We start from the raw sequence: 17,192 nt of genomic DNA, 5'->3' as shown, positions 1-17,192 counted from the left end.
ATGAATATCGCGATTTAAAATGAGGATAAACTTATCTAGTGTTACACACAAAAGAAACATCGAAGAGTTAAATGAGGATAAACTAAAGATAGTATAACAAACAAAAGGAATATAATATTGAAAAGTAAAATGAATATGAAATAGAGGCAGTGTCACACAAAAAAGAAAAAAAAACGAAGAGTTTAATGAGGGTAAACTAAAACGAGTGTCAGACACCAAAGAAACATCGAAGAGTTAAATGAAGGTAAACTAAAGCCAGTGTCAGGCTTCCTTTAAAAGGAATATTGATGAGATAATTTAGGGTAAACTAAATTCAGTGTCACACACAAAAGAAATACAGAAGAGTTAATTTAGAATAAGCTAAAGTCTGTTACAGACACAAAAAAGAATATCGAACAGTAAAATGAGAATAAACTAAATCCAGTGTCACGCACGAAATAAATACAGAAGAGTTAAATTAAAATAAACTTAACTCAGTGTCACACACAAAAGGAATATCGAAAAGTAAAATGAGGCTGAACAGAAGTCAGTGTCACCTACAAAAGGAAACACCGAAGTGAAAAGTGAGGAAAGAGCAAGGTTGGGGTCACACACTAAAGGAATAACTGGAGTGTAAAATTAGGATAAACTAAGGCTGTGTCATATACAACTATAAATGGAGAACAAGGCATGCAACACGTAGAAGTAGTTGTATACATTAAATATATATATATATACGTCTCAGAATGTGACGACTCTATTCGCTACGCTGATCCATTGGAACAAATTGATACAGGGAAGATAATATATGTATAGAAGGGTCTGAAAAATTCCCAACATTGTAAGAACTGTCAAATTTGCGAAGATAGAGAGTCGTCACATTCTGAGACGTTTGTATAATATTGATTTGTTGTGACATGCATCATTAATTTGGTCCTCTGTCCACAATAAAACCTTGTTCTAACATCGTTGGGAATTTTTCAGACCCTGTATCTTCCCTATTTCAATTTGGTCTTATGGAGCAGTGTAGCTAATAGAGTCGTCACATTCTCAGATGTTTGTATAATATTGATTTGTTGTGACATGTATCGTTACTTTGACCCTCTATCCTTCATAATAACACCTAGATAAGCTGGCCCGTACTACCATACATCGTGTACGAAGTTACATCCCTAAATAAATCTTACAAGGAGGAATTTCCTGGCAAGCGAAAGCTATATTTTTCTTAAGCCTATCTGGCCGAGTGGTCTATATATATTTATAAGGGTCTGGGAATTTTTCGGACCTTTCTTGTAATTCTTCTTTCAATTTGATCCGATTGAGAAGTGTAGCGAATAGAGTCGTCATATTCTGAGACGTTGGATAATATTGATTTGGTGTGACATGCATCATTAATTTGACAATGTTTTGGATGACAACTATTGGGAGATAAGTATTGGTGATGATCGCTGATAGTCACTAATACTTATTTCCCAATAGTTGTCACGCAATACTTTGTACTAAAAGCATACCATACAGCCAGGCACTTAGATTTCGGCGGATTTGCTCATCTGACGATGCCACCAACAAAACTCTAGATGAACTCCGTGGTCATTTGTCATCGCGTGGCTACAAATCGACAAATACCGATCGGGGATTTGAAAGTGCTAACAACATCAGCCGTAATGATCTCCCAAACCCAGGAAAAAAGGGGTTCCTTTTGTGCTTACCATCTAGCCTTTGGGAAACTCTTGCACTACTTCTTTCGAATTGAGAAGACATTCCAAAACATCCTAAGCTCTCCAAGCTCTTTCCTGGGGCTCCGGTCCTTGCATTCCGTAGACATAGGAATCTAAGAGATGCCTTAGTAAGAGCAGAGATTTCATTTCAGCCCAAGCAAAATGCAACGGGCCAGTGTCGACCATGTGGAGATAAAAGATGTCAGACCTGTATCCAGATACTGCACACCAAAACGTTTAAAAGCTACGGCACTGGAACGGAATTTGCCATTTTTTTGCGACGTGACTTGCAAAACTGAAAATACCATATACCTTCTCGAGTGCGGATGTGGTATGCAGTGCGTTGGCGAAACAGAACAACCTTTCAACAGGCGTATGAATGGTCATCGCAGTGACTACAAATGCAAACCAGACCTCCCTCTAAGTCGCCATCTTAGATCCGCCGGACACACCCAGGAAGATCTCCACAACATTGTTGTTACGATCATAGAAAATAATAAAAACTAGTCAAAATGTAAAAGAGTGTCTCGGGAAAGCTTTTGGATGAAACAATTACAATCAACTTCTCCAGATGGAATAAACGAGAAAGAATAATCCATTTTTAGGTCTTTGTCTAAGACTGGTACAGCACTACAGGCTATACACCAATACGCCGTACTACTATATTTTGACTTTTTTGAATTGTTTTCCACAATTAATTTTTATTTTTAATTTGGATAAAAAGACCCTCTTTGTCATTTTCATTCAGGTACCTAATCATTTGCTTATTTGTGCCTATGTATTGACAAAGATACAATCACCCACAGACGTTTATATATATGGTGTGGCTGTATTTGTATACTGTTACACATCCTCTATTGTCTTACTCGATACCATCAAAGGTTGTAATGTTCAGTTACGTCATGTGCTAATGTTGGCGTTCTAGCTTTACTTACGAAGAAGTGTCACTCGGTTAACGAAAGCTATATTTTTATATAGCCTAGCTGGCCCAGTGGTCTAGGGCGCTGGATTTACTGAAGGCGATGTTGCCATAGATGTCATAGTGGTACGAGTTCGAGTCCCGCGGGGAAAATGGTAGTTTTATTCTCCTGGGACAAAAGAAAATGTGTTCCAAATGATCCATATACAACAAATATGGACAATTTTTACAATATTTTATATAATTTTTGTTTTCATATTCAGAGGAATAAGATGGTATTGCATCAGTCACAAGTACTCTATTATCTAATATTGACTATATTTTACCCCAATTTATTGATATTTCAAAATTTTTATACTTGGAGATAAGTGAAAATGTTTTTGCAATGTACCATGTATAATAAAATGGACAAATTTCATATCAACAAAGCAATGTTATTTTTGTTAAGACTAATAAGATGGTATCGCATTAGAAAAAATAGCTTAATTATTTCAAAAAGAGTACTTTTTACCAATATTTTATGAAATTTTGGTATTGTTATTCCCCTGGAACAAAGAAAATGTGTTCCTAATGATCCATATACAACAAATATGGAAATTTTTCACATAAAAAGTACTTTGTTTTCATTTTTAGAGCAATAAGATGGTATCGCATAAGTTAAAAATAATCTTTTATCTATAAATTGAGTACCGATATATCTTAATTTTATGAAATTTCAATATTTTCATACTCAGAGACGAGTGAAAATATTTCTGCAATGTACCATGTATAATAAAATGTACATATTTTTCATATCAACAATGCAGTATTATTTTAGACTAATATGATTTTGCATTAGTTGAAATAGTTAAATTATTTCAAAATAGAGTGCTTTTATCACAATTATCCAAATTCAACAAATATGGACATTTTACACATAAAAATAATTCTGTTTATTTCATATTCAAAGCAACATGACTGTATGGTAAAAAAACTTTATCAACTAAATTTTTTAAAAATTTTTCTTTTAAAAACTTTCAATATTTTCATACTTCCAGACAAATGACAATATTTTCGCAATGTACGATGTATAGCGAAAATTAACGTGATTTTATACCAAAACATTGATAGATAATTAAACAATGTATAATAATGTGTTAATTAAAGCATCATTCACATTATTGTAAAATTACATGCAAGATATTAACAATCAACAAAATACGACAAACACGTACACCGTATAAGAATATATTATTAGTTTTGTTTTGCAAATTAGATTTCGAAATTTCCGGCGACACGATCATTCGTTTATCGTGCTTCGTGCAACGTGTTTCGTGTGGCTTTCGTGTATCATGTGCTTCGTGTGCATGTTTCGTGGGATCGTGTTTCGTGTTTCGTGTGCCTGGCATTGGTAACGTTACACGTTTCAGGAGGTGTACATGTACCATAGTGAACATACATACCCATACAAAAATATCGTCATGGAAGAAGTAGTTACATAAATTTTAGGGTAAAAGTTTCAACCATTTCCGGTAAATCATCTTGGAAAAGAAATTCTGCTTATTATTATTCCAAATGATTCTTTATTTTGTTATCAGGCGGAAATGGTGTACATCAAGGCGTCTGTTCCGGTTGGTTGAATTCGTGTAATATTGGTGAAGAAATTCCATGTGCCATGAGAATGTAAGTGAGGTCTTATAAACGCTATCTGACAGTATTTTTATCTACTGAATAATTCATAGAAAAAATGGAAGTAAATGTCTTACAATTCATTTATGTTGAGTTCAAGGTTCTGCTAAAGTCAGAATCTAAGACATTTATTGTCGTGATAATTTTAGTCAAGATGTTACGAATGCAATTTGTATTTCCTGAAAACTATGCTAAATGCTTCTTTATACAGTATTCTGGATATATGTATGTTTCTATCTTTCACAAAGCATGTTACTACAGCCATATTTCGCTAACAACAGAGGTATGAACATCAAATTTTAAAATAAATTTACAGATTTTTACCAGAACAGAATTTTGTTCGAAAATGGAAATGTTTTGTAGCCTAAATATATAGTACAGTGCATTTGTGACAAATTGCCAGACTTGAATATATATTTTAATTAACTATGTTTATTGGTGTTGGTATTTAGATGGATCATGGCATAAAATATCTGAATTCATCTAAATTTAAAGAAATGGCAAATATTTTAAAGAGTATTGAAGCTAGCGTGCACTGCATTATACATTTAGGAACAAGACTATATGAATTTCAGACTGCAAATCTTGTTTTTGTCAGCTGAAGATTTAATATAAAATATGTTGTTTACACTTTTGTTGTTTGTGTTATATAGAAGATAATACATATTTTTATTATATAGTAATACTTTTTTCCTATTTAGTCCATTGTGAAATATTGTGCAGTGTATTTCCATATTGTACTCCGTGACTTGACCTTTAAAGATAAATTCCGGGATAAGTACGGATATGTTCCAATTGTCAATTTTCATATTTATGTTATTGCACGCTTGTCGTCTGGTAAACAATCAAAGATGGTGGAACGAAACATTGCCTTTCTGTTGAAAGGGTGATTGTCAGAAACCCCCAGAAGTTGAAGCAAATGAACTTGGAATAGTCTAGTCGACAAAAACAAGGCGAAATATTTCATTGATCAACACAAGAAACAGTCGACTGTTAATTGCACGAAAAGGGACTTTCTACAAGTGGCCTTTTTGCCAAAATGAATTGAGATCGATTGAAAATATACAATTCAAAATCGAATAACAACAGAAACAAACAAAAACAATTAATAAAAATGTACTAATATATAAATGGAAATATTGGACCTAGTGCAATATTAGAATATAAAAAAAAATTTACTTATAAAAAAAGAAAATATTCTACCAGGAACACAGACAAAATATTACTATATAATAAAAGGGTTATTGCACGAATATTGGGGAATATTCATGCCATAACCCTATATTCCTAAGTTTGACTTGTTCATGTGCGTTTTAGAATAATCAAGGGAACCAAGGTCATAGCGGTTAAAATACATATAAAGATGCATTTAGCAATGTTTCAGTGCAAAATTTAATGTAAGATTAAAACTATGAATGAAAGCATTTCATTTTAGGAATGTCTTCGACATAGACTCTTAAATTAGTTGAACCATAATATACATTGTACAAAATCGATTAGGAACTCACCCTGTCGTCGTCTGCGTCATTTAGTGTCCTTTAACTTTCGTTTATTTACGACTTCTTGAAATTATGCAATATTTTTGAAATTTTGACACATCATTCCTATGGATATGGCTGGGGGCCCTTTAGTTTTTGGTGTTTTTTTGCCTTACCCCTATTAAAAAAGAGGCTAAAAGAGTGGTAATTGGTGTAATTATTAAAATATTAGAAACGATATAACAAGTATAATAAAAAAATATTGTTGATCCTTTTTATGAAAATATTTTTATTGGATTCCTCATGAAAATCCCTGCCAGCATTTTTCAATCAGGTTTCAAATATTTCTTATGAGTTTTGAGTGATTAGATGCCAAAGTGGGTCATACCCCCAATGATATTTTTGTCGGCTTTTGAAGTGTTTGTGGAGTAGCAATGGATGCCGCAGTACCTTCTAAATCTGTTTCTTGCATTGCTTTGTTTTGTGTCCGTGGCCAGTCGGACATGCTGGTGATCACTGATCAAAATATGATTTTCTATTTATTAACTTTAATACTATTTATGCATGTATCCGAAGGGTTTTTGTGTCATGTTTGTCGATGAATGGTCCGATTTTACACATCCATAAATTTTGGAAAAAAAACAATGTTTAATCTTTAGAATTCATATCCCTGACTGTCTGAAATGCATTGTAGTAGGCTCTCATTAAGTGAAATTGATCCCCAAAATTAACATTGCAAGTGGTGGTATTCGACGGTTGTCAGTTTTAATATTCAAAGTATTTACGGGCTACTGATAACTGTATTGTTTCAAACAATGCCGAAAATGGATGAAATAAAGCAGATGATACCGTTTTAAGCCTCTAAACGGCTTCATCGTTTGTCAAAGGGGTGTTAGAAATGTTGTTTACGATATGTAATGTTGTAAAAACTGTCATCGCTGAGGTCGTAAAAGGTGAACAAGCAATCACAAAAAAGGCATATGCTAATAAGACTGGAAATTATTTATAATTGATACTTTCGTTTATTTATTCTAATTAATAAGACTTAAATTACTACTTCTAAATTCTGATAATAAAAATAAAATATCAAAATTATATTCCCACTCATTTGAGTTGATGCTATAATGCAATTGTCTTGTCTCTCCGTCTGTCCGTTATAATTTGTTTAACATATTTCTGTACTTCTACTGAAGGGAATGCGTAGGTATTTGGTACGTTACTTTCTCATGATTACTTGTACCGTATCTCCCCTTTTCAGGATCGTCGTTCATCTACTACTTTCCGTTAACCAAAAGATTTTGTATTGAATTTGGAAGTGCTGCATAATGGAAATTTTCGTAACATATTTCCCGTCTTCTTCTGTAGGAAATGCTGAAATATTTGGTGTATTGTTTTCTCATGACGACTTGCACTGTTTTCAAGGTTCACATTTATAGAATCAGATTGTTATGAAGTAAAGTGTCAATGTTTAAGATTGACACATAAAGTATATTCAAGAATAAGTTTTAAAAGTCTATTCATGAGCTGAAATGTACAATCATGAATGAATTATAAAAAATTGCCCAGTAGCGTGTTAGTATCTGGTGCGTAGTATATGAATTATCGAATATTATTCATTATTTTTGCAATGATGTATGCTCTTTTAATGATCTAAACCATTTCTTACAACAACAATCTACACATTCTTGTGCAAAAATTGAATAATATATAAGTAAGATTATAATGAAAAATGTATACATTTTCAATGCAATTTCACAACACACAATTTTTTTAACTGAATGGTTGAAGAGTTTACAAATGCAAAATAAAACTAAAAAGTTATTTGAATAGTTAAAATTAGCAAACATACTTGGCCGAGTTTTTGAAAACAAATATCGACAAATAAACAGATTTACTTTCATCTTTGCTTTGTCCCAGTAGACGTCAATGATAACAATTAGTAACACGACGTTCGATTGGTTGTAGCACAGTGCGTATGCTTGTACACTCTGAATATCGTAAATTGTCGATTGAAATGGTCAGTAATTATTGGACTCCATACTGAGAAATATGAGATCCATTATTAAACTCAACATAACAATGTTTCTTCCAGTTTAACATTTATACCAATACATGTATTACAATTTTCTATGACATAACTTTATTTGTAATTGAAATACTTAATTTTGCAAAATGTCTACGAAAAATTAACCTGAAAAACTGTTGACAGATGTAATTAATTTTAGCACACTTCTCTGGTGACGATTGGTATAAAAATTGGCAACAAATATATAAATGTTTCTCTGTTTTCAATACCCCAACGTACGCCTTAAAAAATGTCAAACGCTGTTGTTTTTCGTACACATATATTTGAAACCTATGTAATGACTCATGTGCAACATACGCTAATACATGTGAAGTTGTTTTTTATTCAATCTACACAGAGCACCATCGTTCCATTTACCAGAGGATGCCACACTTCCAATTATAATGGTGGGACCTGGGACAGGTATTGCGCCGTTCAGAAGCTTCTGGCAGCAACGCAAAATTGACAGAGACATGCTACCTACACCAAAGCGTATGTAAACATAACACAAAAGGTCATGTAGTCTATAAACCTATTATTATATCTCCACTACAAGTGGGTGTATAAAGTGATAAAGGTGTCCGTCCGTCCGTGTTTCATTCCATTATATTGGATGACCTATCTTTTACCCGTTACTCCTTCTACACTACATAATCGAATTGAATGAAACTTTGACATAATCTTTATAAAATGTTCTCATTGTGTGCAACTGCTGTTTCAGATTTTGATCCGAATCAATTTGGGGTTTCCACATATCTGAACCATGTACTTTGCCATTTGTGAATATGGGTACGTGGGGGACCCATATCTTACACCACTGAAGTGAATTGAATGAAACTCACATAATCATTATTACATTTGTCCCCACTGTGCACCTCATCGTCTAATATACATGACAATGATGCTGTCGTACCAGCAGACAAAGTCCAAAACACTATTGTTTTTGTCTGCAAAACGTATTACATCAAATGTTTATTACCAGAGGTAGACGTAGCAAATAATAGCAGCGATAAGACCAATACTGCTTCCACACTCTCCAAAGAAGAGATTGTGGAAAACCATAAATCTGTGCTATCCTCTTTTGGTCTCTACCAAGGACGATGATTGTGATTTACCGTCTATGTACTGGATTCTTAAACTCCACAAGAATCCATACAATGTTTCATGGCTGGATCTGCAAAATGTACCACCAAACCTCTTTCAAAACTTTTTAACTTCTATACTCACAACTTGTCAAAGAGGGTCTACAGTCCTACCACAACACTTGTTACTCCCGTAGTGGTATAAATTCAATGTGGATCATGAAAAATTCCAAAGATCTGTTGGAGACAATCAGTTCAAGACTATTATCTGAATATAATAGCATTAAAACCTATGATTTTTCAAAACTGTTTACTTCATTCCCCATACTCAGTTAAAATCCCGACTTAAAAACATTATACATTGTTGTTTTTTCCAAAAAAAAAGATGGTACATCTAGATACAAATATATAGTTCTTGGTAGAGATTCCACATACTTTGTAAGAAATAATTCCACATCATCTTCCAGATATACAGAAGAAAATGTTTACAAAATGCTGGAATTTTTAATCGACATATTTGTCCAGTGTGGTGCACGTCTTTTTCAACAAACGGTCGGCATTCCAATGGGAACAAATTGTGCTCCCTTACTTGCTGACCTATTCCTTCACTCTTATGAGGCTGACTTTCTAGCTGATTTGATCCGAAAGAAAGAATATCGTTTGGCTAGACTCAGGTTTCGCCATATAGATGACGTATTATCTTTAAACAATCCTAATTTCGGGGATTTGATACATCACATCCATCCTAAAGAATTTGAGATAAAGGATACTACAGACACTGTAGGGTCAGCCTCATATCTTGACCTACACTTAGAAATCGATGGTAAAAGAAAATTATTGACCAAACTTTACGACAAACATGATGACTTTTCATTCAGAATTGTCAACTTTCCTTTCATCTGTGGCAACATCCCTTCAGCACCTGCGTATGAAGTGTTCATATCACAACTCATACGTTATGCCAGAGCTTGCTGAAACTACACAGACTTCTTGTATCGCGCTAGAACTCTAACGAATAGGCTTCTGGAACAGGGTTATGTTGCTACAAGATTGAAGTCATCATTACAGAAGTTTTATGGACGTCATCATGAACTCGTAGATTGTTATGGTGTATCCATCTGCACTATGAAACCTGATTTATTCAACGGGTCATGGTTTGCCTTTCCTCTTTCGTCAACCCCGGACTTGACTTTTTATGAGCAACTCGGCTGGTGTTTCTAGAAAAGCAGAGGACGCTTACCCTATCGGTGCACCTGGGCCATGCTCCCAGTTTGTAGTGGAGTCCGGGTTGCTCATTTGCTTTTGTTACTTTGTATGTATGTTTTAGTGGCTTTGTGTTTTTTGTTGTGTATGTCTGTTTTCTGTGTCTGGTCTGTCCCTGGATTGCATTCTTTTGATTACCGCTATAACCTTGGTTCCCTTGATTACTCTCTCATATTTAAGATTTCGATCCGAATCAATTTGGGGGTTTCACATCCGTTACTCCTCCGACACCACTGAAAAGAATTGAGTGAAACTTTTAGTGAAACATATTCCCATTATTTACAAGTACCTCCTATTTTGATCCAAATCAATATGGAGGTTAAAGGGTGCATATTGTCGAAAGGAGGAGTGGGGGTATCAAGTTAGCGTGCATTGCTAACAGTTTTTCTATAGTTTGTTTAGTATATGTTTGTCATCTGATGATATGAGAAGCACACAGTTTAGGGTTCCCAATTTTGAGAAATGTGTTCTATGAAATGGCTACATTAGGTTTGGTTTGAGAAGTCTTCCCATTTCATCTCATGCCAATCTTAATTTTTGTGTCTGTATATATCACTCTTGTCCTACCGGTGCACCTGGTCCATGTTCCCAGTTTTTAGTGGAGTCCGAGTTGCGCATTTGCTTTTCCTACTTTGTATGTATGATGTTAGTTACTTTATGTTCTTTGTTGTGTATGTCTGTTTTCCATGTCTGGTCTTTGTCCCTGGATTGCATTATTTTGATTACCTTATAACCTTGGTTTCCTTGATTACTCTTCATCTCCTGATGCAATAAGAAGTTATATGCTACAGACGTGTCGTTTTTCGTCACAAACTAGGATTTTGCAGAACATTCAATTATTGTAACATAAAACTTTTACTGGGTTTTACGATCGATTTTGGCTGTGAAATCCACTCCTTCTCATACACCACTGGATTTGTACTAATACCCTTTGTTTTAATATGCAGTTAGATTTTCTTAGTATACTACTGTAGTATAAAGTTATGTATGTATATTTTTAAGTAAAATTATATTTTGAGTTCTCCACTTAATCTGCTTTTTTTAGTGTTCCCTTTTCCCTTTTCATAGCTAGTTTATTGTCCTAAAAATTAATTACGTGTATATAATTGAATGTCTGATTATGTGCTTTTAGTTCTGACTAATGCAAAATAAAATGTTTTGATCTTTGTAGACGGTGATAAGACAGGTTGGGGAGATATGTATCTTTATTTTGGATGTAGAAAGTCTAGCATGGACTACATATATAAGGATGAGATAGTACAAGCAAAGGATGACGGAGTTCTGACGAATGTCTACACGGCATTCTCCCGAGAACCTGGACAACAAAAGGTTATAACGACTTAAATTCCTTTAAGACGTCTCCAAAATATTATCTGCTAAAGGGCGAGAAGTATTTATATGCTAACCTTTTTATCTTACTTGATCTAATGGGCCGGATATTAAAGCTATTACTACCACCTGACATTCGCCGTCGCCTGTTAACAAATAAAAAAAAATCTTCTCTGAAACTACTTCATAGATATTAATGAAAGTTGTCATGCATATTTCATAGTTTTTCCCCCCAACAAATTGCGGGTGGAATTTTAATCCGGCAACTACTTGGGTAGAGTTATTGCATTTGAAAGGCAAAAAATGACGGTGTTTTTTTTTTGGTGCTTTAAGATTACATCATGAATACCATTATAGAAAGAAAGAAACATGATCTTTATGAAATTCAACGGTTTAAAATAGCCGAAATCTTAGAAAGACTCCTGCTACAGTTGGTGCCTTTGAGAGGCGATATTTGTTTTCTGTATTCATCTTGTATAATGAAAACCATTATAGAAAGAAAGAAGTTTTAGTTTTGAATTGATGAAAATTTCTTGTATAGCTTGAACCGTAATTACCTTTTCTCTTCGCTTAATTTTTTTTGTTTGTTTTATAAAATTTCCAAACAAACATTTGAATAAATGTTATTTCCTATTGCAAATAAAACCATTTACACTTTTTAAAACACAATTTGGCATTCTTAAAAAGAACATTGTAAAATGTCATTTTGAATCTCTGATTCTCGTGGTACACTCCTTGAGATGTTTAGGTTTCAGGTACGCACGATAGCGATGCACGAACTCTAAAATCGGAAACCTGAAGTTGTAAGGTGCTTATTGGTTGATATGATTTTCAACGAGATGGTGTTCAACAAATTTTCAAATAATGTTTAGACGCTTTTATTTTGTGACTACAAGGAGTTTACCTTTTGAATTTGAAAATATAATCTTATTCATATTTGTGCAATATCAAATGTAAAATAGTTGAATGTTTCATTACATGTTTTTTTTCGACTGTAGAATTATACTAACCAAGAAGATATAAACATGTATATGTTTCATTGTTATTCGATATTCACTTAGATCCTTTTATTCAATAAGTATGCCAAAACAGCACTGAGTGAAACGTCTTTGGCAAGCCTTAACCAGAGTGCTTTCAAACTGAATTTGTTCGTCGTTAGGCATTACAAGCTTTTAAGTTAAAAACAAAATCAAAGCGTTTTTTACTATAATTATTATTCATTTGTTTGGTACGTAAAAGTACCGGTACATGTAATAGTATTTCAATACTTATCTGTGTGCAAATTGGTAGAATGAATGATGTTTCATCTCTCACAAAAAGCCTTTTAGTTTGCTAAGTGTTGTCTTTGCAAAATTATAGTGCATTTTTAGTAGACTATGTAAAATTGCTTGCTTGTTTTTTTTCTTATGAATTATGTGTAAAGACCTATGTACAAGATCTTATACGAAAGAATGCCGACGAAGTATTTGACGTCATGGTGAAAAGAGGAGGACATTTTTACGTCTGTGGTGACGTACAGATGGCGTCTGATGTTACAGAAACACTTAGCAAAATAGTTCAAGAAATAGCAAAAATGTCTAATGTTGAAACCCAATCATTTATGCTTAAACTGAAGGTAAATGTTCAAACGCTTATTTCATTCATATGATAATGAGAATAAACTACTAGAGCTATTTGTCGATCGCAGTCTATCTTGTTTTCCTTCAACCGGTACAAACCAACTCTAAATCGTCGTCTGAGACGAACCACAGAGGCGTGTTCCCACTATCAAATATGCAGCCGACTTGTGTACAAACACGGAAAGGGTGATCCCAGTTTTCGGGGTGCCTCGCTTCAACTCAATTTTGTTTTCAAATAAAATCGAACATATTACTATTTACTGCTCAGCAATCACGTAACAAAGTAAATGACCAATCTTATCAATAAACCAAGGGTTCGATCACCATCAAAAATTTCTTATTAGAACAAAACAATGATTTGCACATCCAAACTCCATATTTCTACAATTGCTTGGACCGAAACTGAAATACATCGCAAGACAAACACTTATTGACACAAGAAAGCGCGGGAAAATTCGTGGTCCTAGTATAAGCGGACAAACATTTGATTCTGAGGTGGGGGCGTGACAGATTGAAATAAATATTCTGGCCTACATCTCGTATAAGATATAAAAATCCCGACCTCAGTCTTGATTCCCCATACTGTGAAATGGAAATAAATAATCTTGCCACTATGTTGTTGAAAGTATATATTTTGACCCCACACAATTTGACAGGTCCCTTCAGAATCAAATGTTCGTCCAATTATTGCAAACAAGATATGTGCCGATCAAATCCGGTTGGTCGAGCAATGTCAAGGTCAGTAGTTTCACTTTCGGTCCAAGCGATTGCAGAAATACACATGTATGGAATTTGGATGTACAAATCATTGTTTTGAATCAATTAGAATTTTTTTTGTTATGGTGATACTTTGGTTTATTTATTAGATTCATCATTTGTCATGTGATTGCTTAGCAGTTAATAGTAATATGTTGGATTTTTTTTAATGAGTTGGAATGAGGCACCCCTGAAATCTTGCATCACCGTTTTCGTGTTTGTGTGTTAGATAGTGGGAGCAATCCCCTGTGGACTGTGGAGAACGAAGCACCCCAAGTTGTAGGGAGCTGCAAGAATAAAACGAAAAATAGCTCCATGTATATCCTGCACCATGAACTCTTCAACAATACCAATGTGACCTACAATAATATAAAAAAGCAATTATGCATGTTTTGGTAATGTTTTTGTGAGAAGAGGAATATAAAAAACTTCTTAAGCCACAGTCCATGTACGTTGGCTTCCATGACAAAACGCGTGAGTTTAATGTGTCATTTCATGCATGATCTTCTACCTTGTTTTACCTAAGGAAGACCATAACATATTGCCGTAAATGAGGCTAAAAATAGAAGGGAGATTCCCCTATATTCATATTCCGGATATAAAACTCGTAAAATTATAGAAAAAAAAGTAGAAAATGATTCTCTTCAGCAAACACTTTCGCGTCAAAAGTTTTGATGTGCCCTTTCCCATTGTTACATTACACAATTGCTTTAAATTTTTTGTAAACGTTCTAAAAACGTATTAGTTGAATAAGTAGGGTGTAACACAAAAGACGCTTGTTGTATGCGGGATAAATTCAACAGGAAAGTTGAAGAGGTTAAGTCAAATTACGATCGCTGAAGAACCTTTGTCTAGGATATGAATAGGCTGTAAAAATTCTTATACTTTAAAGCGTTCATAATTCATACAAAATGTAATCTGTCATGTCATAACAAAATTATCATTGTGTATTTAAGTTTGTTTTAAACATCTTCATCTGTGCGAAACCCGGTTTAAAACAAACATAGGTGGAAGCGATTATTCGTGTTTTGAAGAATAAGTTGTGACGATATCCCTATGTCATTTATCTTTGTTTAATGTAAGACGTAATGTAAGATGTATATCAAAACATGCTGATATTTTCTGTATTTTAGTTAATTAGAAAAATAATGCTTGAGTCATTGAAATCGAATCTTTGACATAAAATATGAGAAATAAATTGAAAAAAAAGTTACCCCTTTCTCAGTGCAATTTAGCAACAGATTTATCGTAAGAAATTTGAGGGTTGGAATAATTGCAGTCAACGAAATAATTTTTTTATAAAAATCATGTTTAACATTATATATTGAAGGAGGCAAATAGGTTTCATGAGGATATATTTGGAGTGTCAGCAAAATCAGAATTTACAGATAAAGCACGGGATAAAGCTAAGCGAGCATGGAAGTACATAAATTCTACAAAGCCTGTCAACAATAATAAAGAAGCAGCTGTTCCAATCCCTGCGCCAGTAAGTTACATTTACTTAATTATTATTAACTCAGCAGTTATGAGCAATAATCATATAATTATTTACATTTCTTCTACATATCACATAGCACATTGATATACAAACGACAAAATAAATAGATAAACGAGATTTATCATACGAAAATCGATTTCTATGCATTTTCTTTTCAACAGCAATTGCTGATATGAGTTTTGCAAACCCTTAAAAAATTGTATTGAAAATTTAATTTTCTAAGTAAAACTAGAAGAATATTTATCGTTATTCATGGAGACCCACATTTCGAATGGCTGCATCCAACCGACAACGTGACATGGTTTGCATTTTTTTTTTACAATTTCGAGGTGACTAGAAGAGAATGTACTGATACACGTGTGATCGAATTTCTGTTAAGTGTTGTGCAGAGTAAAGGATGTTGAAATTAGATGTGATAAAGTAAAACAAACCGTTTCATACCTTTAATTGGTTTCATCTTTTTGTCGAAAAAATGGTAATCATGATTGTTTATGATAACCACGACATGCATCGACGTCGAATTTATAAAGGTGTAACAACTGTCACCGCACCACAGGGGCTGTTGAAATTAACCAACCATCCACAATGTAAACAAAAAGAGAAAATTTATTTAAATTTAGATTGGAATTATAAAGGACGAAGTCCTCATAATGGTAATCAATGCGAATTTATCTTTGACCTTAGAAGCACCGAGGACCTGACAGGAAGTTAACTTGTATAACCAAGGGTAGTTAGTACAAAGCAAGGATCTTTTTTAGTTTCGTATCTTGTTTATAGCTCTGTAAAATTATGACGAAAAAAAATCCTAGTGGATGTAAAAAGCACAATTATTCAAAAAGAATAAAAAAAACATTCAACTTCGTTCTCGTACAGGTTACACCCGCCACATATCTTCAAAATAAAAAAAAAACTGTTATTATTTTCAATAAGACCGTAAAATGTTTTTTTTTTGCGGAATTGTCAATAATAATTGATTTTTTTCTCCGAAAAGCAATCAGAATAATTTACAACTCCATCATAGAAAATGCATTAAGATTAATGTTTAGCGACGCATCTCCTGTTCATTCTAATATGAAAGCTATAATATAGTACAGATAAAACTGAAAGAAAAGTTTTTCGTATTGTTAATAATTTGCACAATTATATTAATGTTTAAATTTCATGGTTTGACACTTGATAGTAAATTAATCAATGTCTATATTGTCGTTTGAGTTTAATATAAATAGTAATATCTGGACGAAACATAAACGATATGCAAAATGTATTTTTTGTGCAGAAAATATTGTGATCAAATCGTGAACCGTCATTTGGCAAAAAGAGAAACAATGGTCCATCACAACTGTGGTAATAAGACCTTTAAAAACCATCGTTAGTGTAAATAATCAATAATTCTAATAAGCCGTGATTATATGTCGTTTGCCATATGAGAAGCTCGTGCTAATATAAGTGTGTTTTGTGTCTATGTAAGTTACAAATGTACCTCCCGCGAATTCTTTAAATGTGTGAAAACAATGGTATCTATGTAACATTGTCATTCATTCCGGTAGAGTGAAAGTAAATCAATACAATATTGAATCAAACATAATAAACGGACTTTAGGTGACCAATTTCAAATGTTGCTGAGACGTAAGGTAGCCAGTTTGAAAATGGCGGTATTTCAGAAGAATTTGTGCGTGGGTTCCGAGATATGTCTGAGACCTATTATATTACCACGTTTCATTATAATTGCTAAATAAATAAAGAACTTAATTATGGCTGTCGGAAAAAAAGTCGATATTGGTATCCATGAAATTTTCAGTTTTTTCGTAGTCATGGCAA

At 33.5% G+C, this 17,192-nt stretch overlaps 1 protein-coding gene across 17 annotated transcripts in view; it reads left to right on the top strand.

Moving 5' to 3' along the window:
• Positions 1 to 17,192, top strand: part of LOC148606876 (nitric oxide synthase-like protein) — a 152,988-nt gene that overhangs the window by 118,610 nt on the left and 17,186 nt on the right. For all 17 annotated transcript variants that reach the window (XM_088547287.1, XM_088547293.1, XM_088547291.1 and 14 more), the window contains 5 exons: positions 4,194 to 4,278; positions 8,186 to 8,319; positions 11,344 to 11,501; positions 12,925 to 13,116; positions 15,207 to 15,362. In XM_088547287.1, coding sequence (XP_088403413.1) covers positions 4,194 to 4,278; positions 8,186 to 8,319; positions 11,344 to 11,501; positions 12,925 to 13,116; positions 15,207 to 15,362 — 725 coding nt within the window. The remainder of the gene's footprint in view (positions 1 to 4,193; positions 4,279 to 8,185; positions 8,320 to 11,343; positions 11,502 to 12,924; positions 13,117 to 15,206; positions 15,363 to 17,192) is intronic.

Source organism: Perna viridis, chromosome 9 (genome assembly GCF_037379345.1).
Source record: "Perna viridis isolate PV_CMFRI_1.1 ecotype Kerala chromosome 9, ASM3737934v1, whole genome shotgun sequence".
NCBI lineage: Eukaryota > Metazoa > Mollusca > Bivalvia > Mytilida > Mytilidae > Perna > Perna viridis.
This window is presented reverse-complemented; position numbering and strand designations above follow the sequence as displayed.